This window comes from Euphorbia lathyris, chromosome 2 (genome assembly GCF_963576675.1).
Source record: "Euphorbia lathyris chromosome 2, ddEupLath1.1, whole genome shotgun sequence".
Classification (NCBI taxonomy): Eukaryota; Viridiplantae; Streptophyta; class Magnoliopsida; order Malpighiales; family Euphorbiaceae; genus Euphorbia; species Euphorbia lathyris.
The window spans coordinates 21,942,883-21,965,930 of record NC_088911.1 but is presented as its reverse complement, the minus strand read 5'-3'; the positions used below and the strand labels follow the sequence as shown (position 1 = coordinate 21,965,930).

Here is a 23,048-nt window from a genome sequence, read left to right as displayed (position 1 = left end):
CGTGTTTCCCAAGATTTCTTGTTTTTTCCGTTTGTTCACGTTTTCGTATTTTTCACGTTTTGTCATGTTATTGTGTTTTATTTTGCATTTTTTCGATTTTTCACGTTTTAGTTTTTCGGTTTTTCCCCTTTTTGTTTTTTTTCGCGTTTTTGTATTTTTCGTATTTTGTTACTTTTTCGTGTTATTCACGTTTTTCCATGTTTTTCGTATTTTTTCATATTTTTTTGTTTTTAACGTTTTCGTGTTTTGTTTGCGTTTTTCGCATTTTCATGTTTTTCACATATTGTCACGTTTTTGTGTTTTAGCATTTTTCGTATTTTTTCGCATTTTCGTGTTTTTATTTTTCACGTTTTTTAATATTTCGTGTTTTGTCACTTTTTCGTGCTATTCCTATTTTGTGTTTTTCGTGTGTTTGCTTCTTCTTTTTTGCGTCTTCGTGTTTTTCGCATTTGTTCAGGTTTTCATGTTTTTCGCGTATTTTATTTTTTGCATATTCTCGTGTTTGTAACATTTTCACATTTTTCGTGTTTCATATTTTTCGTATTTTTACATTTTTTAACGTTTTCGTCATTTTTCCATTTTTCACGTTTTATATGATATAAATTATGGATTGACCAAAATTTATAAGATTTGGGAAAGTGATTAGAGAGAAGATTGAGGATTTAATGGAGGATAATTTTGTAAATTATAAAAATATAATATTAGGAATAGGCTATTCCTAACTTAAATTGAAGAATAGCTATTCCATGAAATCAAGGAATAGGGATTCCATGGAATAGCTATTCCATAAAAAAAAATCAACCAAAGGTGGGAATAGCTATTCTTTAGGAATAGGCTATTCTATTCCCCCTCTATTCCGCGAACCAAACGAGCCCTATGTGTTTGGATATGCTTAGGAAATGGAATGCAATTCCACTCCATTCCCTTTGTGGATGCTTGGTTCAAATAGGGAATCAAAACTATTTTTTTAACTTCATATATAATAAAAAAAATTCAACTCTTTTACTATAGTTTCCATAAAACGTGAAATAACTTCATATATAATCTCAAACAATCCAAAACGTCACTCACTTGCTACCCTTATTAATAATAATATAAAGTTCATAAAAGTTAAAATTTAAAACTTAACAAAGTTCATACAAATCAAAATTATTTTTCAGGGTAAAAAGGTAAAAATAAATAAGTATAAGGATCAAAAGTGAAATTAATCTAGTGATAAAAAATATAAATAAATAAATATAAGGATTAAACAAAAATAAAAAAAAAGTAAAATTTTGTCAAAAATATTTTTTGAGTAAAAAAATTAAAAATATATAACGAAAATGAAATTAATCCAAACATAAAGAAATGTAAAAATAAAAAATATAGAGACCAAAATAAAAATAAAAAATAAAATAGAGAGTAAAGTAGAATTTTATAAGGAGTGTAGAAGTTTAAATTAGAAAGAAAGGGGAAAGGGAATAGAAAACCTTAGGGGGGAGTGGGGAATGGGTTAGAGGAGTTAAGGGTAAACACAAAACTAAAAAGGGGCAAAGGGAATCATTAAATTAGCAAAACAAACACCAACAAATGGAATGAAACCTCCCTTTCCCTTACCCTTTCCTAAAACCCCCAAACCAAACGCTTAAAGTTTATTATGTTCATTATTAAGCGTCCAACTAAACTTAAGTGAAATATTTTCAATTGTTTCATGGTTAAAGAATCATTCAGCATACGTATACGTTATTGTCCTCGTTTGAGGACACATTAAATCTCATAATAACAACTTCAATATAGCGGCACTACTATTGTCCATATTTTAGGACACAATACAAACTCAAATTAGAAGAAAATAACACATTATTACCTTCCTATTAAGATAGATGTCTATGATCACAGTGTTAACAAACTTTCAAACCATTGAACATACCCGTTCAAGCTAGTTATTTTTACTTTATTCTAAGTTAAACATATTCCAACACAATTAGTAATTTTTAATCATCTAATTCTCATCATAATCAAATCTTAACAATATCAATTTATTCTCGTCTAATCATACAACAATAGTCTCAACAACATAACCATCTCATTCATTTTGTTCAAATATCTCACAACAAACTTATATATATACTCACCACCAGTCAAAATTGCTGACGTAGTACGTTGACCGGGTAATTTTTTACATTTAAGGAGGTCAAATTGCTGACGTGACGTGTTGACCGGTCACAATTACGAGATATACACTTTAATGGGAGGTCACCAAAAGGTTGTACAATTTTGTGTGTGAAATTGAAAGTTGTATACCAAAATATGAAATATGATAAAATAGACATGCCTTAATCAAAAACTATTTCCTTAATTCTACTAAATTATTTATATTCAAGTTGGATCAGATTTTTCTTCTAGATGCAATTGATGTATAAAATTTATGGCCACACGTATCTCAAAATAATGTGTTGAACTGTGGTGAAATCTTATTCAACAACCTACAATAATTTTGATTAAATGGGTATTACTCCCACCAGTCCACAGTAGAAGTCTTTTAAAGTTAATGCAAACTAATTAAAAAATGTAATTAATTTTAAGTAAAAGACTTTATTACCCTTGTAATAATTGCATCCACTAGTAACTTTATCTATTCCCAAGATAAAAAAAAAAGTCAACTTAAATAGGGGTATATTTAGTAAAAGTAAATTAATGTGCATAGATTTAAGCAAAATGTCATGTATTGTGAAACAAAAAAAAAACTCTCTAGAAAGACTTCTATTGTGGACCGGATGGAGTATTTAATAGGGTAATTAATTTATTAGTCCTTATATTTTGACAAAACATACTGTTTAGTTCCTGTATTTTCAAAAACGCACGGTAAAGTCCTTAACGTTTTTCTCGGTGAACTGTTTAGTCCCTAACGTTTTTCTCGGTGAACTGTTTAGTCCCTGTCGTTAGACTCTCATGAAAATTCTGTTAGTCAATTTGGATTTGCGTTCTTCTTTTCCTTTATTTTCCTTTCCTTTAAACTCTAATGCATCTGAAATCAACTTTGAGTGTTCTTCTTCTTGATTTTCTTCTTAATCGTTCAAATTCGTAAGCATTGGGCCTGTTCTTTTTCTTGTTCTCCATACAAATAGTTTCTTTTTCTAAATTGGATTTCCTCTTCTAAAGTTTGAAGGTAAATAGTAAAGAGTAATTTAGTCATTTCCGAAGTCATAAAACGGTAAAAATCTAACAAACAGACGGAGGGACTAAACAGTTCACTGAGAAAAATATTAGGAACTTTACCATGTGTTTTTAAAAATACAGAGACTAAACAGTGTGTTTTATCAAAATATATGGACTAATAAATTAATTACCCTATTTAATAAATTAATAGTTCACGAAGAGATAAAAATGAATTATCTTAAAAAATTAAAAGTAGGATTGTACTCTAAAATAGTTGAAGGGACGAGATTCCCCATCACCCGTGGGACCTGCACAGAGTGGGGATGAATGCAAAAAGAAATTTCAAAATATCTAATAGGGGTGTTCCAAATGCGTCCTCCCAATTGTTGAGAGCGGAATGGATAATGTATTTCTACTCCCGTCCTGTTACATTACCACCTTTTTTTTTTTTTACTGCAAAGTTAATTTTATATGTATATGTTATCTCTAAATTTTAATCATCAGAATTGTTTTTCAAAATAATCAAAACTTTTTAGTACTAACCTGCTTCTAATGTTTTTTTTTTTTTACTTGGATTAAAATTGGAACTTGCATAACTTAGGTGCTAGTTACGTGAAAATACATATTACAGGTGGAGGTGTTTCTCGTGAAATGTCCAATTACCTCTTCAGACATAGGACACCAAGGGACCAGACCATACTTCTTCATTTTAAGATTCCTCCTAAAATTAGAAAGTGAATTTCCTCAAGGAAAGTGAAGCATCAATGAGGGATGTGTATGTGTTAATAATTCAGACTACGGATTATTCTTCACTAAAAATGAAGATACCTGCAGACTGTTATTTACACCCATAACTACTTAGACCCGTTTGGTTTATCTTTATTAATATTATAATCGCTCAACTTTTAAATCTAAAATAAAAATAAACTTATGATCATTCTAATAACAGTAACCTCTGTTGTAGAGCTAACAAAAATGATATTTTAAACAATTTTAATTGTTCAATTTTCTTTTTTTATTCTGATGTCATTTAGGTGTTGCCTAATTAGAAAAGAAAATTTGATTGTTTAGAGAGAAAAAACTCCAAAAATAATGAATTGAAAATAAAAAAACATAATTCTATAATAAATGTGGTTGTAAATAACTTTAATTCTTAGATATTTTTCATGAAACTGTCAGGTAACCGATGAATATAGAGCAAAAAAGAAGTGTAGAGAGATTATAGAGAAATTTTATGAGCTAAGTATTAGATACCATTTGTATATTTATTTTTTAACACTAATCACAATAATAAAAGTTAAAAAGATGTAATATGAAATACGAAAATAACACTGTTAAGCATGTTAATACTGGAAATGGTCAATGCAGTGACTTGCACGATACAATCAAATTAACTGATATGTAACAACATTCCCATGTCCTAAAATGTCTCACTTGTAATTTTTCTTAGATTAGCATAAATCTATTTCCTATTCTTTTTCTTTTTCAGAAATGAAAGCTGACTTTATAGAAAAGAAAGAATCTGCATACAAAACAAAGGCTATATATAGAACAAAAACACCAACCCTTTCAGCTTTCTGAATCTGGACCAAATCTGGTCTCTCTAACGGAAGAGTTAAAACATGTCATCAGAGACTATCCTCCTTCAAACACTCAACTATCACCTGTTGCAATTGGAGCATCTTTTCCTTTGCCGACTGCATTATATGTGGACAACAAAGACAACGTAAGATGCCTGGTGTTATTTTTTTCTTTTGTAATTATTGAAAATCATAGTACTTCAATGTGCCAAAGGGATTAGGTTGTACCACTATATAAAGAATCAAATCTTTAGTAATACCCGGATTCTAAACGTATAAAGTGATTCTATAGATTTTAAGTATCGTGTTGGAGCATAATATACCATTAGAAATGCTAATTCAAAAGCTTATGTATTGTTAAATGCAACATTTCCAAGAGGCAGTACATGACAAAATAGCAGGCCATAAAAAAATCTAAGAGCATAATATATACATACATATATGGTTGGGACCATTGATTTTTTTCTTTAACTAAAATTAGAAAACTTGCCTTGTTCACAGCTGTAATTCTTCTGTCTGCATCGTTGAGCTGTGTTTCAACTGCTTCTTCCACTTTATCGACAAGCTTTTCATGTGATGCTTCTGCAATTAACAGGAACCAAATGAATTCATGTCTGCTATCTTTTTTTATTATGCCACCATATCAATCATCAGAATACCTTAGCGTAAAAGCCACAAACTATGTTAACAGATTCTTCATAGATTCCCAAGTAATGTGCAAAGTAATTCATAGAAACTACGTCACTGAATCGATATAAAATTAGGTATTCACCATAATTATACGCCTAAAGCACAAGAGAAAAGATATACATGTGTTTGAGTGTTTCCAATCTCCCACTTGCATAACACAGGGAATTTCAACTGTGTTTACCTTCCAAAAGTCATTTAATTCATCCATAGTAGCCAAATATTTATGTGACTAATTTCACATAGTTTAGTAATTTTGATATGGGAGATCCTAAACGTTGCAGTGTCCAAGCTTTGCTTGTGTTAGTACATAATATCTACATTTCTTTCTCAGAAACTAAGGGAAATGAATCAAAGCAATGCAATAGTTTAAACAAAATGACAAATCAGCAAACGAGTTTCAATCATGTATTGCCATTATCAACAACAATTATGTTGACTGTAATAAACGTTGACATACTTTGCTTTTTCATAGTGCCTTTCAACTCAACATGGTGCACTTCAAGCTCTTTCACTGTGCTTTTACAGTCCTGGAGATGCTGATGGATGTCTTCTTTGAATTTATCGTAAATCAACTTCAGTTTATCTTGTTGCTCTGCGAGGAAAAATTAACGATAAAATAGAATACCAACCATTCAAGCTTCAATTAGAGCAAGTTGCATCAATATTCAGCACATGGCAATAATATATAATCTTCAAGAAGTAATGGTCTGGTAATGGAAGAAAGCATGTTTCATCCTTCATTGAGAGCTGAATATGAGTCTCAAAATATTCTGCAAGTGAAGAAGCAAGTGACATGCAGTGGTGCAGGAACCATCATTAGATGGTATCATTATCAAAGTTTGTATTATGTCAGTCCAAAAATCATATTCAATTGAGAGTGGATCTGACTATTAACTATGCAAATAAAGAAGAAATTAATATATTCTGACTGCTAAACTTGCTCGGTTTCAACTCTTAATAAAAAAAAAAGGGCGGCCCGGTCGCATTACGCGTCCCCGCTGAGCGAGGGTCCGGGGAGGGGTCCCACCACAAGGGTGTATTGGCAAGAGGCCGCTCCTAAGACTCGAACCCGTGACCTCAGGTCACACGGCAACAACGTTTTACCGTTGCGCCAAGGCTCGCCCTCTTCGGTTTCAACTCTTAATAAAAAAAATAAATAAATAAATAAATAAATAAAAAATTGATATATGGTTAACGTATAATAAAATACATAAATCTGAATTTTCATGAATTTGTGTCCTATTTCTAGTTCTACATTCTTCCAATTTATCAACTGCATTCTCTTGAATAAATAATATGAAACTCAAGAAAATTATTGATGGTAAACACAAATTCGATTCTCAGAACCCAATCAAAACTATTGACAACAAATGCAAGAGACTTTCGTGAACAGCGTTGTTAACCTTTCAGTTATATAAACTCATAGCAAATAGATTATCTGGTTGGAGTTTGAGATGTGAAGTGTTTAGAATTCGCTCGAACAATAGAAGACAAACACTAAGGTGCTTATTAAGCTATGAATACTAATAAGAGGATTTGTTTTGCTAGCATTGATGTTTCACACCAAAATGGATTATCTAATATCATCGCCCATGACAAGGACTTGACAATTCAGTAAATCATATTCATTAAAGTTCATCAAAGACCATTCAGGATACAAACTCCTTACCCTGGAATGTGGTCTCTAGACGTTTTCTCTTTGATTTACTTATTCTTATGAGCTTCGCTCTGAAAGATCACCAACATAAATTAATAACATTGTTTATCAAAAAAAATGGACATCAGTAACTACACATTCAGTTTTTGAAGACGTACACATCTTCTTGGATTTGTGACTCAACATTCTGCAGTTGCAGATATATCTCCTCGGAAACAGATTTCAAAATTTCAGAGGATTTCTTTCTAGTTGCTGACTTCATTTTGTTTCTGAAGTTCTCTAAAGCCAAGGCAAACAGCGTGATGATCCTGAAACACCATTATGTGAAAACAAAATCAAGTATCCTGCAAAAATGAAAACATGAGTGCAAAAAGATATTTCGAATCCAATTCATTTTTATACATAGAAGGCAAACCTTTCCAATTCATTCTCTTGGTTTGGTTCTGAAGGTTCTGGAGTCCAATTGTTTTCATCAACGCCTGAAAATCTCAGGCACAGAAATAAGAAAACACCAAAGAAATAAATGTATACGTGTATGTATGTATGTATGTGCGTTTTGTATATATATAGTGACAAGGAAAGTGTAGCAGTGATAGAAGAGGAAACAATGAACAGGACAAAGGAAGTTGTGCCTTTTGGAGAGGGCAAGGTGGGACTGAATTTGCTAGCACTATTGTCTTCACGATTACGAAGTCTTTTAGTCGGATAAGCCATGAAATTTGATCGCTCAGCCGTTGCAGTCTCTGGGGAGAAGCCATCTCTTTCTTTAAACTCTACATATGAAAATTAAATATATAAGCAGGATTTTTGGAGGTGATAAAATAATTAGAGAAGATGATGAATTAGGACAGCTATGGTACCACCCAAAACCAGATTCCAAGTCACAGTTCGTCAAATTAATTAGGTTATCTCTGGGATAATAAATGCATTATAATCAAAATATCAACAAAACAAGCTCAGACGCTAAAGTGAATGTTTAAATATCCTACCATATTAAACATGGTGGAATAATGATTTTGCTTATGTGTAGGCCATGGTGAAAGCATGGTTATGGTGAATGTGACTTGGCCAATAGATAGACAGTTTTGAAAGTTTTTCAATGAGCAGCGTTGATGATTGACATCAATGACTCGATGAGGTGAAAGCATGGTTATGGTGAATGTGACTTGGCCAATATAAAAACAATAGATAGACAGTTTTGGAAGTTTTTCAATGAGCAGCGTTGATGATTGACATCAATGACTCGATGGAGGCTTCTAAAGTATTAAGTTGAAATAACTGCATGCTCAAGTTGTACTTTGATATGCACCTCCAGATAATTTATTCTGCATCAATACAAAATACCTGTATCTGATGTGTCTCAGAACTAGTGACACACGACAAACGAACTTGGCCATCTCTGGAACTTTATTATATTTTCAGCAACAGACCTGACTACTTTAGTCCACTCAATCACCACCGGTCATATATCCCATAACACATGAAAGATCAAGATGACTGGTTTTCTTATGAAAGTAATTAGCATCCAACTATTTTATGTGCAAGAAAGCAAGTCCTCACAGAATGCTAAAAAAAAATTTAGAAATATCTGAAATTTTATGCACAATAAAGCATGTAATGGCAAAATGAAAAAATTAGGATGGTGTGCTATGTCAGTTTGCCTTTGTTATTTACTGAGAAAAAGAGAGGCAAAGGATTAAACTCCCAGATTCAATGAACACAAATAACTGAAGCTAAAATGGTTCAGGCTTACATGCAATATAGTCTCTTTGATATAGAAGCACAAAAACACAGCATGTATCAAATGAATTTTTTCAGTATGTTCAAGGATGGTCACACGTGCACCTAATTTATCTATGCAAAATAAAACTGCAACGGTTTCTAGTATAGATTTTTTTCAAAAAATTAATAGGTGATTGATATTTGTTAAAAAAAATAACAGGTCTTTGAAAGAATATATAAGCCTGTGGTTGCTATGTTCCTTAATGGGCAAACCTTCTTCAGAGCTCTTAGAATCCCCATCTTCAGATGATGATTCAGAAAGGCCTTCTTGCGCTTCTTTTCTTCCCTTGAAAGGAAATTGCTTGCAAGGTGGAGAATCTTCAAGGACTTCCGCATTATCCTGTAGTGCAATAAGGAAATGCAAGAACATATTGAAACGACAGCTAGAAGATATATGACACTAGGTATGCATTAAAACCTTCAAATGATAAGGATACAGATGATTCTGCTTTAGCATTTGAAGCATGAAGATCTGCCTTTGAGGTCTGCAAATTCCTCAAGCTGTAAATATTTCCCAGAGTGAATTCTTCCTCTTCTGAAATAGGACTGTAAACTCTCTTCCCTATCTGGTCAGATTTTGGTGTTGAGCTTGGGGAAGAGATTAAGGTAGGAGTGTTTATTTTGAATGTTGGACTTTGTGTTTCGTCCTGCCACGCTGTGACATTATTCATGTCCTCATTACCAAACTTTTCTTGTTGATCCTCATTCATTGGCACAGATGGAGACCTAGAATCTCCCTGTTGATCCACCTCGTTTTCCCTTGCAGACTGAGTAGAATCTCCCTTTGAATTTCTATTACTCACTTCAAGGCACTTATTCTCACCTTGAGGAGAACAACCATGAAAACTTCTGCTTTTATCACTTAGTGAAGATGCTTTCTCAACAGGTGGTGGCATTTCATTTCTACAAGTCGCCCGCTGAATTTCATCTGTATTGTTGTTTTTAGTGAAGTAAATCTTGCGTGGCTTGATGACAGGATTCTTTCTCCTACCTTTCTTTCTTGCAGACATCGAAGAGCCACCACTGACCACATCTCCTTTTTGAAATAAACCTTCTTCAAATTCGAAGATATTTTTCTTTTGAAATTTGTGTTCATGACTAGATAATGGGCCAGCTTTTGCTTTCTCTGGTCGCACTTTGGTTGCAACCCTCATTCGGGTAAGTGAACGAGTTACTGGTCTCGTCATTCTACAATCAGGATTTTCAGAATCAGTTTCTATGGTATCTGAATACTGTATGGGCTTGACAACTGCATTACTCTTTTGATGATGCATTTGCCTTGGCTTTAAATTACCGACTCCTACATCACAAACGTGAGAAATAGTTGGTTGACTTTTAGGTGAAGAAACAGTTCCGAATATCTCCTGTATTTTCTTTTTCAAACTTTCAGATCTTTCCTCTTCTTTTTTATCCTCTGTCACTGCTTTATCAGAGACAAGGACTTCGTTAGCAATAAATGTAAATTCCTCTGGCTTCTGAGAGTTACCAACCTTACCCACCATCCTTTTGCTGGTGATTCCATCAAACTTCTGCTGCTTGTCACCATCAGCATGTAAGTTGTTCGCAAAAGACTGCACTGAATGAGTAATTGTCGCATCCTGTGCTCTGCCAGGTTTGTTCCACTTGGTACTAGTGGTTGGTAAAGCTGTTGTTTTTTTAGGAAAGGACCTAGTACCGATCCACGGGGAAGTTACATTCTCTGGAGCTACAGTTTGTTTTTCTTCATTTGCATCAACAGCACCTCTTTTAGGTGATTCCCCAAGTATGCATTCCTCTGGCTCCTGAGAGTTCCCAACCTTACTTCCCATCCTGTTATTGGTATTGCCATACAACTTCTGCTGCTTGCCACCATCAGCACACGAATGGACTGCAAAAGACTGCACCGAATGAGTAATTTTAGCATCCTGTGCTCTGCCAGGATTTTTCCTCCTTGTGCTCGTGGTTGGTAAATCTTCTGTGTTAAGGTGAAAGGACCTAGTATCAATCCAGGGGGAAGTTACCTTCTCTGGAGCTTCATTTTCTTTTTCTTCAATAGTATCAACAATTTTCCCCTTTGCTTTTCCTTGGAAAGAGTCTCCTTCGTTATAATTTGCCCTTTTTGTGTTTGATACAATAACATTACCTTCCTTTGTAGCTCTAGATCTTTTATTCTCCTGTGAGTCTATCATAATTCCAATTGACATCTTCCTAGATTGACTGGACGGACGCAAATTGCTACCAAAACTTCGACAATCACTCATAGGAACCTGCAACATGTTAAACGAGGCATCAGTTATTTAACAGCTGCAAACTTGCTTGACATTTCCAATCATTCCATTGTTTGCTCGCGAATCCAAATTCATTGTACTTTTCTTTTATAAAGATCCCGAGCTGAAATCTGTCAATATTGTATTAAGAGGAGGACTCTCATACTGCACCACATGAAAATCTTCATAAAAAAATGTTGATGCTGATTTTTTCATATCAAACAAATTAAAGTTAATGAGAAATATAAGAGCAAATATAGTGTCAGAGATTAATATAAGATATATGATTAAGCCTTAACTATCGGCTCGAGCTTTTAGTTTAAACGGTTCTAATTAAAAACACATGGCACATGGCGGGATGTACATGTGGTGTACACCCTGCAAGTCCAAGTGGCATACAGTAAATAATAATTTTATATAAAAAAAAATATCACTTCTAAGCCAAACAGTGTAGCATGTATTTGATAGACATAAGAAAAAGAAGACAGCACTCAGCAACAGAGCCAACGGTATACTCTAAACATGCACAAGAAATTTTCACTTCTTATACAGTTAGCTGAGAAGAGGAAAGACGTCCATGTCCGAAACTTACATCTAGTAAAATCTGTCGTCTACCAACCTCCATTTTTCTGCGGTTTCTGCTGAAGAGCTAAACAATTGACGCGACTAGAAGCTGTAACCAAAAACAACAACAGAAGTTTAACTCGTTGGTAATACTATAAAGTTCAGTTAAGATTGTGAAGGAAAAGGCAGCGATCCACCAGTCTAATCAGCCATCCAACATGTTAGGATTAGAAAATGACACTCTCTTGTTCCGAAACTTATCACCATAACATGCAACCTTAATATCTAAGATTCAGTGTATGCCAAAATCCATGAAATTCAAAGTGATAGATATATACTTGATACGCACAGTTGAAAACTAACATATATATCCAATTATATTAAGAACTTGATAAAAACAAAAAATCAAATCCGCCCCAAACCCTAGTAACAAAGACCTGATTTGCTCAATTACAATTTCTCGTAGCTTCAGCAATCTACTCCTCAAATTAAGAATAAAAAGCGTAAAATACAAATCCATCAATTCGAGTTCGAGCTTCCAAATTCTGGATCGAATCGTTGTTTCCAATTTCACCCATCCCTTAAAAAGGCGCATGATCTTGAAGAGAAAAAGAAAAAATGATATAATAAAACAGATTTGAGGAGGAGATCCAAGGGAACTTATCGAACAACAAAAGCATTCAAAAGGGAGATTTATGCCGTCTATCAAAAGCGAAATCGCTTACCAGTTATTTGGTCAGATGCCCACTGATAATCAGCTCATTATTATAATCCCGCAAGAATTTCAATGTGGAAATCGAAGCAAATCAGCCCAGTAAAAGGGAGAATGTCTTTTTTCGAAAAGAGAGTACGAAATACTGAGATGGAGAAAAGAGGCGGGAATAAAAATTTGATTCTGTAACGTAGCCGTACGAGCACTAAAGAAAAGGAAACTTTTCAAGTTATTTATGGATTTTAATTTTTGTATATGTTGTTTTCAATTATTTTATTTTTTTAAGGATTTTCAATTTTAATTTTACTCTGAAATTAATGGTTTTAGATTCGTCTATTAAACAGTATAATTATATACTTTTTTTTTTTTTGATATCAATATTACAAAACTTCCAACCTTATATGCAAACAAAGGGTTGTTTAACAATTAATTAGATTTATTGGCAGATATAAAAAAAAAAAAACTATATGGTTTCACCTATTTCCAAAAATCAGATTGTATTCATCTTTCAAGTTGTCAAAAAGCAAATTTTTCTTTTTTAGAAAAAAACAAGTAACACTGCAGAAAAACTTGTTTGCAAATTGATTTATATATTCGATACTCAACAAAATATATCAATTCTTTGACTCAACTTTTTTTTTTTACAATGAAAGAACAATTTATTGATCAAGGAATGTAGAATCCTCACAAAAAGTATCCTCTAACCAAAACGGAATAGAGACAAAATAAAAATAGCTAGTATAAGACCAGGTCCGTCCCTGAGCCTAGGCAGGAGGGGCGCCTGCCCAGGACCTAGTGATGAGGGAGAGCCCAAATATAGTAATAGATTTTTAGTTTTATACTTGATTAAAAAAAATTAATAAAATAATGATTATTAAGCCATAAATGGGTGTAAAATACCAATTTTCAATTTGAGTCTTTCCAAATTCTCAAACTCTTATTTTCTTCAATTACCCATCAATCCCAACGACTAAACGATAATATTTTCGTTAATCTTCATCTTAAATTCATCAACTATATAATCAATTTTTCTCCCATCACCACTATAACGGTGAAACTTGTCATTGTCAATAGACTTTTTTTTCTTTGAGAAATTTATAAAATTCTGATTTACTTTGGTCTTCAGATGTGATTTGGAATAACCAAATAAAATCTTCAAATTTCAAGAACTTACCAGCTAAAGCCCACAAAGAGAAGCAATTTTGAGATTTATTTTTTCAATTTTCTGTTTATCATGCTTTTCTTTTCTTCATCTTAATCGAAATTTAATTATCAATTTTCCAAACTTGGTCTTTCATTGAAATGTTAAAATTATTGAAAAGTTATTTGAGACTCGATGTAGGTTAAATGCTCTAGCCATTTTATGCATTGAGAGAAGTGTTTTAGAACATACTAATGTACACAATATTATTAGTGATTTTACATCTAAAAATACTCATATACATTTTTTTTCATGGGAAACTGGATAATTAAAGTGATATAAAATATTTTTCTTTTATATGAAATGTTTTTTTAGATCGTATGTAAGTATAATATAATAAGTATCATTTTGAAGAATTTTTTTCCATACAATTGAATTTCACACTTTATTTATTACTTGTACTTTATTTATTAGGGCCTCAACTGGTATTTCGCCCTTAGGCCCCTAAAATCTCAGGATCGGCCCTGCATAAGACCAGGCGTGCCGAGCAATAGCATGGACAACCTCGTTCGCGAGCCTAGAAACAAAGATGACTTTGAAGTCTATAATTTGTACGAAAATATCCCGACATTCCTGAATAATACCTCTCATTTTCATGATGTCCTGCTTCCCCGAATAGAGCTTGTCCACCACCAATTTCGTGTCTATCTCAATCACAACCCGACCAAGGTCCAAAGAACTAAGTCAGAGTAAGCTATGTCTAAGAGAGATTGCTTCTACAATGCCCAGATCAAAGACGCCTCCATAGTATGAACTGAATAGCGATACAAACATCCCTTCAGAATCCTAGATAATCGCACCTGAGCCACACTTACTGTCCCCAGCAAAGACTGATCCATCCACATTACATTTCCACCAACCCAGAGCTGGCTTTACCCACCAGGTCTCATATCAACATTCAGGCTAGGTTGCAAGCTTAATTTTGCCAGTTTCCAAGCCTCAAAGACGTACCGAGTAGATGAAACCGCAGTTTGAGGATAACAACATGTCCCATCCCAAGCCATGAGGTTTTGCTAAGTCCACACTGTCCAAATAACCAATGCCAAATCTACAACCTGCTTTCTGTCAATTGATCCCATATGGTGCAGCAGCCAGTTTTCGGCTTCCAGCAGTCTGTCCTGCAGACGTACTTCCTACACATTCCCAGCAAGCCGCAGCATACGAACAATCAAAAAATATGTGTCATTCGTGTTCTGCATCAGCTCTACACATTGGACAAGTAATCGACACCTTTGACTCAATTTCTTAACTATTCTATAAATATTCATCCGCAAATTACTGATATAATTCTCAGATATCTCAAAAAAAAGTTATTGCACAATGGATATTTTATTCTACAACTCTAATTTTGAGCTTTTAGTAACTCACATTGAGTGACTGTTTAGTTCACATGTTACTGTTTGTTGTTGTTGTTAGATATTTATTGTTTATTATTGCTGATAGGTAACAGATATTAGTTGACTTTTCTACCAAAAACAGGTGTTTTGAACATACTGTTACGGGCGGGTCGTAAATGGGCCAAAGCCTGTTTACTCCATTTATCCCTATATCTTCCACTCGCACGTAACAGAAACATATTCCATCACTTTGTCTTTTTCATACTCGCAAATAGTTCATGCGATCGACATACAATTCGGAACTCAAACGTTGTATACTCGTTGGAGATATACAACCTCTCGAATTACGTGTGTAATTAAAAAATGGTATGCTTTATCATAGACTTTATATCACATCCATTGTAATTGTCATTATTTCAGTAGTTCATCTATATTCACAAGCGTGCACATATGCACAACTATCCAAATTTGTGAAATATAGGACTACTAGATGTGAACTTGATAAAGTTTTTCCCTCTTACTATGTTCCTTCCATAATAATTCATTTTACTTGCCCATTTAGCCCTTGTCTGAGCTGAATTAGTACCTAGCTCTTGAGGGCATCCTTCCAAAGTAGCCAAAATGAATTACACTTCTTGAACTAGTTAAGGGTATCAAGGATAATGTTTTGAGAAAAAACTTATTTTTCACGTAAAGAGTCTCACGTTGGGAACAAGTGAGATTGTCATTTTTTCCAGCTTTTGGTCACAAAGCACACATGGTATAGAAAACATGTGTTATGGTGTTCTAATCCTTCCATCTGAAGAAAGCGCATGTCTATGCTCAAAGCAACAGCATACGAAGGTTTCAGTTTCGATGTGCCATACCATCTAACTTTAGTCTATCTTATTATAGGATTACATTCGGTTATCTTTGACAGAAGATTCCATTCAAGCAACTCTGATTGAAATATGAGATTATAAATAATCTCTTATATACATATATTATCCACTCATATATGTATTTCTACCTTGCATGCTAATGAACCTAGATCCATTGTTACTGCAAGACGGTCAATTATTGAGCAAGTTCTCGTTTACTCAAAAATTTGCCTCATCTTTTTCTTTGTCACCACAATTAACAAAATTAGGGTGAGTGCTCGTGTGACTGAGCTGTTACTCTGTCTGATATGCTCAATTGCAAACATTAACATACAATATTTACATATACGTGTATTATAGATGATTCAAAAATACACTTTATTGATTTGAAATACATGTCACAAAAGTTACATATCATAGAAATATGTTTAGATCCTAAGTAATCCCTGGGACCTAACACAAAAACATCTCTCTTGAGAGGTTTCGTTAGAGGGTCAGCAACCATGTCATGAGTCGAAATATATTTCATACAAACTTCCTTGTGTGCAACTAATTCTCTAACAAAATGATACTTAATCTCAACATGTTTTGCTTTACTATGAAATCTTTTATCCTTAGAAAAAGCAATAGCAGATTGACTATCACTGTTGATTATCGCTAGTGTAACACCCTGGTCCAATACCATGTAGATATTGTCCGCTCTGGCCCAATTCCAACACATTGGGCCTCACGGCTTTAAAACGCGTCTGCATGTATTGGATTCACATCTTACTAATAAGCCCCAATCACTCCCTCTCCATTTCCGATGTGGGATTCAGTTCATTCCTGCCCCCATCGCCATCCCTTAGGGCCGCTCCTTGCTCAGGCCTTCTTACCCTGGCGCCACCCACTCCGGACCGGGTCGTTACAGGCCCACCAGCTTCCGCCTGGTTCGTCCCCGAACCACACATCGTACGTGGAGAACCTGGCTCTGATACCAATTGTAACACCCTGGTCCAATACCATGTAGATATTGTCCGCTCTGGCCCAATTCCAACACATTGGGCCTCACGGCTTTAAAACGCGTCTGCATGTATTGGATTCACATCTTACTAATAAGCCCCAATCACTCCCTCTCCATTTCCGATGTGGGATTCAGTTCATTCCTGCCCCCATCGCCATCCCTTAGGGCCGCTCCTTGCTCAGGCCTTCTTACCCCGGCGCCACCCACTCCGGACCGAGTCGTTACAGCTAGAGAGCTTATTGTAACAATGATTGAACAAAAACATAATCCGAGACACCAATTGTTTAGAACTCGATGTTTAATCCATGGAATGAAATGTGAAGTGATCATTGATGGGGGGAAGTCAAAAGAACATCCTTAGTAAAGCCTCTTTGAGAAAATTTGGCTTGTTACCCGAACCAATGTTGTCAGGCTCGGACCGGACCGACCGGTCCGACTGGTCGACCCGAGAACCGGTAAGGAAACCGGTCCGAGCCAGGCCGGTTATTTCAATATTGAAATAACCGACGGGACCCGGGGTTGGACCGGAACCCGACGGGCCGCCCAGGAACCGGAGTGACCCCGGGTCTGGTATAAAAAAAAATTCAGCGATTTTAATTTGTTGGGCGGGCGAATTTGAACATGAAATGAAATATTTGGGCGGGATCCGGCGGCGAATTTCAACACTAGGTGGGATTAAAAATAAAATATGGCTATAATTAATAACAAAAGGTGTGTCAAGTCATGGGGCCTAATTTTGGTGCGGCATTCGCGTCGCCCACGTCGTGCGCCCCTAACCCGATGGTTAATCGATTGCACCCCTCCCCCTACGCGTGAGAGAGCCTTTTCCCTAGTAATTGATTAAAGGCTTGTAAAGCCCATTTACTTATAAACTAGTTAAGGTTCTCATTTCTTTCCTAATTAGGATGTAAATGTTTAATTTCATTTTATCTTCTTCCAAACCATTTCAAGTGGTTCACTTTGAGCATCAATTTCTCATTTATTATTTGTTCGTTTTGAGTTTATAATATATTTTTAAAAATATCTTATGGCATAGAATAATGTTGTCCTATTAATAGACTCTAGCAAGTGCACTAGATACAAGTAATAAAGTGATAAGTCAAGTATCGTCTGTTGAAACACCTTTCCACATAATTTTGATTTGACAAAATGATCCATGATTAAGACAATTAAATTTAAGTGCTTTGATTTAATTGTACTAATGTGTTTGTTCAATGTTAAGTATAAAAGTATTTATAAGAACATGAATTAAGTAAGACAGAATTTAGTCAGCATGATAACATAGCACGGGTTGAGTAAAGAATAACTCAGTACGAAAGAAGAAAAGATTTCCTAAGTATCGAAGCTTACAAATGAAGCTGATCAAAGAAGCTGAGTAAAAAGCAACTCAGCATGAAAGAAGAGAAGTCTTCTTCGGAACTATATCTTGCAAAATGAAGCTGACCTTGGAATCTGAGTGAAAAAGCAACTCAGTATCGAAAATAGCAACAACGGCTATCAAAGTCAAACTGTGTGTTTTTTATGACAGCACCAATGATCCGTTTGCTAAAAGACAAAATCCGACAGAGATCTGTGCTAAATCAGAAAGCTTTGGAAATATGCATGGATACAGTTTCAAGACGCATGGGTCAACTGTCCGCTAGCTAAAAGACGAAATTTGTGCTAGAAGACAAACCTGCGAGAAGAAGACAAGCCTACTGCCTGCCGAATTCAGACGACGGGATTGGCCTGCAAATCTGAAGCTAACCAGAACAATGACGCAAGCAAAGAGTCATTTGAATTCAACGGATAGATCTGAATTCAAATGATTGTGTCTTCAGATTTCATCTATAAAAGGACAAGTACACTTCTTGGATCCTTTACCGAAATATAAGAGAAAAAGTATACACATACAAAGCACATCAAAACAAGAAAAAGATCTTACACCAAATTTCTATCTCTGTGTAAAAGCTAGTTTGATTTTGTAATCATCTAAAGTGTTCTTTGTCTGAAAAAGAACAAGTTTGTATCAATTGTAAAATTGAGAGAGTGGTGTTGAGTACTCGGTTTTAAGTACTCAGCGGTAGAGAAATCTAGGTGTTCGGTTATAGCACTTAGTAGGAGTTGAGTAGACGAATAGAGGAAGGTACTCTTGCATATTCAACTGCCTTGTAAACGGTTTGTGCTCTACCTTTAAAGAGCTCAGTATTGGATTGAAAAAGCTCGGAGGAATTCTGGGGACTGGACGTAGGCGGAGAGGTCGAACCAGGATATATCGCACTGAGTAATTTCTAACTCTCTCTCAATATATATCTGTATGTGTTGGTTGATATATTTACTCAGTATATAAATTGTTTAAGCTGACACTGAGTAAATCAGAATGATGAGTTGGAAGCTGACCATAAAAGTGTCATTTCCCAACTCGCAAGTAAAACAGTTATAGTCAGTATCTGACTAAAGCCGTCTTACGCCTCACTCGGCCATGCTGACCAAAACTGAGTTGTAAAACTTAAAGAATTATATTAAGTCAGCATAATTCAAAAAGAAAAAGTTACATTAGTTCCTAACCCCCCTGGAACTAATTACACGGGACCAACAAGTGGTATCAAAGCCTAATAGCTCACTACTCAAAGATATAACTATCTTGAGTTGATCCCGATAAATGGCCGAGAACAGCACTCGTTTCCTTCCAGGGAACCAAACAACACAGATACTCCCTGAGGGATTATCAATTAGTCGGCCTCCCTTGTTTTTCGGATCAAATTATACATTTTGGAAAAACAGGATGAAGAACTTTATTCAAGCTACAAACATGAGTGCGTGGCTTGCAATAGTTCAAGGCCCATATGTGTCGTACAATACTGTTGACAACGAAAAGGTTGTTAAAAGTGAAACTGAGTGGTCAGAAGATGACCTTAAAAAATTACAAAATAATACTTCGGCTATTAATATGCTTCACTGTGCGCTAGATGCTGCAGAGTACAACAAAATTTCAGGTTGTGAGTCAGCGCATGAGATATGGAAAAAGCTCGAGGTGACCTATGAAGGCACAAGCAAAGTCAAGGAGTCCAAAGTGAACCAACATATGAGACTGTACGAGCTGTTCGAAATGAACGAAAACGAAGACATCTCGGAGATGAACTCAAGGTTCACCAATATCATAAATGAGCTCAAGAGGCTCGGAAAGAACTTCACCGAAGAGGAACAGGTGAAGAAAATACTGAGAAGTCTTCCCAAAAGCTGGCAAGCGAAGAAGACAGTTGTAGAAGAAGCTCAGGACTTGACCACGTACAAATACGACGAGCTGATCGGATCTCTGCTGACTGATGAGATCTTTATGAAAAACTTCGAAGCAAAAGAAAAGTCAGAGGACAAGAAAAAAAAATCACTTGTCATGAAAGCTGACTCAACCGAAGCTGACTCATCAGACGATGAGGAAATGGCCATGTTCACAAGGAAGATGAAGAAGCTGTTCAGAAAGAACAAAAAGAACAGTAAGAGGCCATTCAGAAGAGGCGATAGGTACAAAGCTGAGTCCAGTGACAAATACAAAAAGGACAGCTCCAAGCTTGTCACGTGCTTTGAGTGCCATCAAACTGGGCACATTAAGTCAAGCTGCCCTAATCTGAAGAAAGAAAAGAAGGGAAGCAAAAAGGCTATGGTCGCTACATGGAGTGACAACAATGACTCAACATCATCAGAAGCTGATGCAAATGAGACAACAAATATATGCTTCATGGCCGATGACGCTGCTGACCAAAGTCAATCTGAGCAAGCTGATCTCTCTGACGGCTCTGACCAAGAGGAACATTCTAATGAGTTAACATCTCTACACTTACTTAGAAATGAAATGGTTAACGCCCTGAGTGATTTATATACACTGACTAAAAAGTGTAACAAAAAAATAAAAGCACTTAGCAGGCGGTGTGACGAGATTGAATAGGTCAAACTAAGTGACCTCCGATATCTTCTCCAAGACAACTCAACTTTGCATGACAACATGGAAATCATGCACAAGTTTGTCTCGGAAGTCCAATCAGATTCAAAGAAACTGAGAAATGATGTCACAACCCTACAGAACCAAATAAAAGGTTCAACTAAAATTAAATCCCACGCTAAGTATTCAGGTACAGGTCAGCGTAGACAGTTCACTTAGTGTGACTGTTGTGGGAAAAGAGGACACACAAAAGATGTATGTTGGTATAATAAGCGGACTGTCCAATGTGACTTCTGCGGAAAGAAAGGTCATACCACTAAGGTATGTTGGCATGCTCAGCACAATGGTGCTGACCAAAGATAAAGTCACCCAAAAAGGGCAACTCATTATGACTTCTATGGTAAACAAGGCCACACCATAAATGTATGCCGTCACAAGTTAAAACGTGATATAGCACCTGTTTATGCTAACCAACGAGGACCCAAAAAGAATTGGGTACCTAAAGATGAATAGTTTAAAATGCAGGTGAGCCTGAGATGCGTGGAAAAATCAAAACTGTGGTACATTGACAGCGCATGCTCGAGGCACATGAGTGGTGATGAAACTCAGTTCATCATACTTGAGCTTAAACGAGGTGGAAACATAAGCTTTGGAGACAATAAAAAGGGTAAGATAGTAGGCTCAAGTATTATCGGAGGTAACCCTATTATTGAGTCAGTCTCCTTAGTTAAAGGTCTCAAATATAACCTATTGAGCGTAGCTCAGCTGTGTGACAGTGGTAGAAAGGTTGTATTTGATGCCACTCAGTGTCGGATACTCTAGGGAAAAACAAACAATTTGATTTTAACTGCCCCTCGTGTTGACAATGTATATATGTTGAGTTTAGAAAAACAGTTTTCCAAAAATATATGCTTAGTATCTAAAGAGGACAACTCCTGGCTATGGCATAGGAGACTTGGTCATGTAAGCATGGACCTCCTCGCCAAATTAGCTAGAAAGCAACTAGTTGAGGGATTGCTCAAATTGAAGTTTGAAAAAGATCAATTATGCAATGCTTGTCAGCAAGGTAAACAAACGAAAAAATATTTTCAAAGTAAAAACATTGTCTCAACCAAGCGACCATTGGAATTACTACATTTGGATCTTTTCGGACCTGTCCAGCCACTCATCTTGGGTGGTAAGAAATTTTCCTTAGTCATTATAGATGATTTCTCTCAGTATACTTGGATCATCTTGCTGAGTAGCAAGGATGAAACATTTGAGATGTTTACAACATTGATTAAAAAGCTTGAAAATGACAAAGACCTAAAAGTAGCTCATATTAGAAGTGATAATGGCGGAGAATTCAAAAACCAACTGTTTGATGAATTCTGTGAAGTCAGTGGCATTGATCATAACTTTTATGCTCCTAGGACGCCTCAACAAAATGGGGTTGTTGAAAGGAAGAACAGAACAATAGTCGAAATTGCTAGGACAATGCTGAGCGAAAATAGGCTTCCAAAGTATTTCTGGGGTGAAGCTGTCCACACAGCATGTTATATACTGAATAGGGCTTTAGTTAGACCTACACTCAAGAAAACTCCTTATGAACTTTGGAAAGGACGAAAGCCCAACATTGGCTACTTTCGTGCCTTTGGGTGTAAATGCTTTATACTCAACACAAAAGATAATCTTGCTAAATTTGATGCTAAAGCTGACGAAGCGATCTTTTTAGGGTACTCAACTAACAGTAAAGCATATAGGGTGTATAATAAACGAACTCAAGTTGTAGAAGAGTCTGTCCATATCGAGTTCGATGAAACTGACCCTGCAGGAAAGACAACTCAATCTGCCGAAGATGAACCAAGCTCAGCTTCCGCTAACCAAATTGGAGCCGTTGAGTCATCAGAACAAGGGCTGACCAAAGGTAAACACGAAACAGACATTACCTTCGCTGACCAATCTACTCCTGCAGATATTATAGAAACACCTATTCCAGACAACTCAACATTACCCAAAGAAATAAAAATTCCAATAGGACATTCAGAGAAGTCCATTCTTGATGCTGCTGACAACAAGCTGATGACAAGAGATCAGCTTAGAAAATATCTCTGCAACGTTGCATTCGTCTCAGTTCATGAGCCAAAGAATTTTGCTGAAGCTGAGCATGACGAACATTGGATCAATGTTATGCAAGAGGAGCTTGATCAGTTCAAAAGAAATGAGGTATGAGATTTAGTACCAAAACCTAGGAATCAAAAGACCATAGGAACTAAGTGGGTCTTTAGAAATAAGCTAGATGAGCAAGGCAATGTAGTCAGAAATAAAGCCCGACTTGTAGCCCAAGGCTATAGTCAGCAAGAGGGCATTGACTATGGTGAAA

General features: G+C 35.6%; 1 protein-coding gene across 4 annotated transcripts; it reads right to left on the bottom strand.

The window, feature by feature from the left end:
- Positions 1 to 4,426: 4,426 nt before the first annotated feature.
- On the bottom strand, positions 4,427 to 12,553 carry LOC136217229 (meiosis-specific protein ASY3). 4 transcript variants are annotated; one of them, XM_066003826.1, is made up of 12 exons: positions 12,383 to 12,553; positions 12,095 to 12,255; positions 11,686 to 11,766; positions 9,285 to 11,093; positions 9,061 to 9,187; positions 7,698 to 7,838; positions 7,481 to 7,544; positions 7,224 to 7,373; positions 7,078 to 7,136; positions 5,866 to 6,000; positions 5,209 to 5,300; positions 4,427 to 4,835 (listed from the first exon to the last, which is right to left on the bottom strand). In XM_066003826.1, exons 3-12 carry the CDS (start codon positions 11,716 to 11,718, stop codon positions 4,767 to 4,769), a joined length of 2,679 nt encoding a protein of 892 aa, XP_065859898.1. In that variant the 5' UTR covers positions 11,719 to 11,766; positions 12,095 to 12,255; positions 12,383 to 12,553; the 3' UTR covers positions 4,427 to 4,766. The 4 variants fall into 4 exon arrangements, with proteins under 4 accessions (XP_065859898.1, XP_065859900.1, XP_065859896.1 ...); XM_066003828.1 differs by lacking the exon at positions 12,095 to 12,255 and having other exon boundaries at positions 9,285 to 10,724; positions 10,848 to 11,093; XM_066003824.1 differs by lacking the exon at positions 12,095 to 12,255.
- Positions 12,554 to 23,048: the final 10,495 nt, after the last annotated feature.

Bases quoted from the DNA above. Each gene is read 5' to 3' on its own strand.
- LOC136217229 (XM_066003826.1), bottom strand. From the start codon at position 11,718: ATGGAGGTTGGTAGACGACAGATTTTACTAGAT. The intron at 7,374-7,480 runs GTTTGCCTTCTA...ATGGTGTTTCAG, and splicing joins CAAGAGAATGAATTGGAAAG to GATCATCACGCTGTTTGCCT. The intron at 4,836-5,208 runs GCAAGTTTTCTA...CATATAATGCAG, and splicing joins GAATTACAGCTGTGAACAAG to TCGGCAAAGGAAAAGATGCT.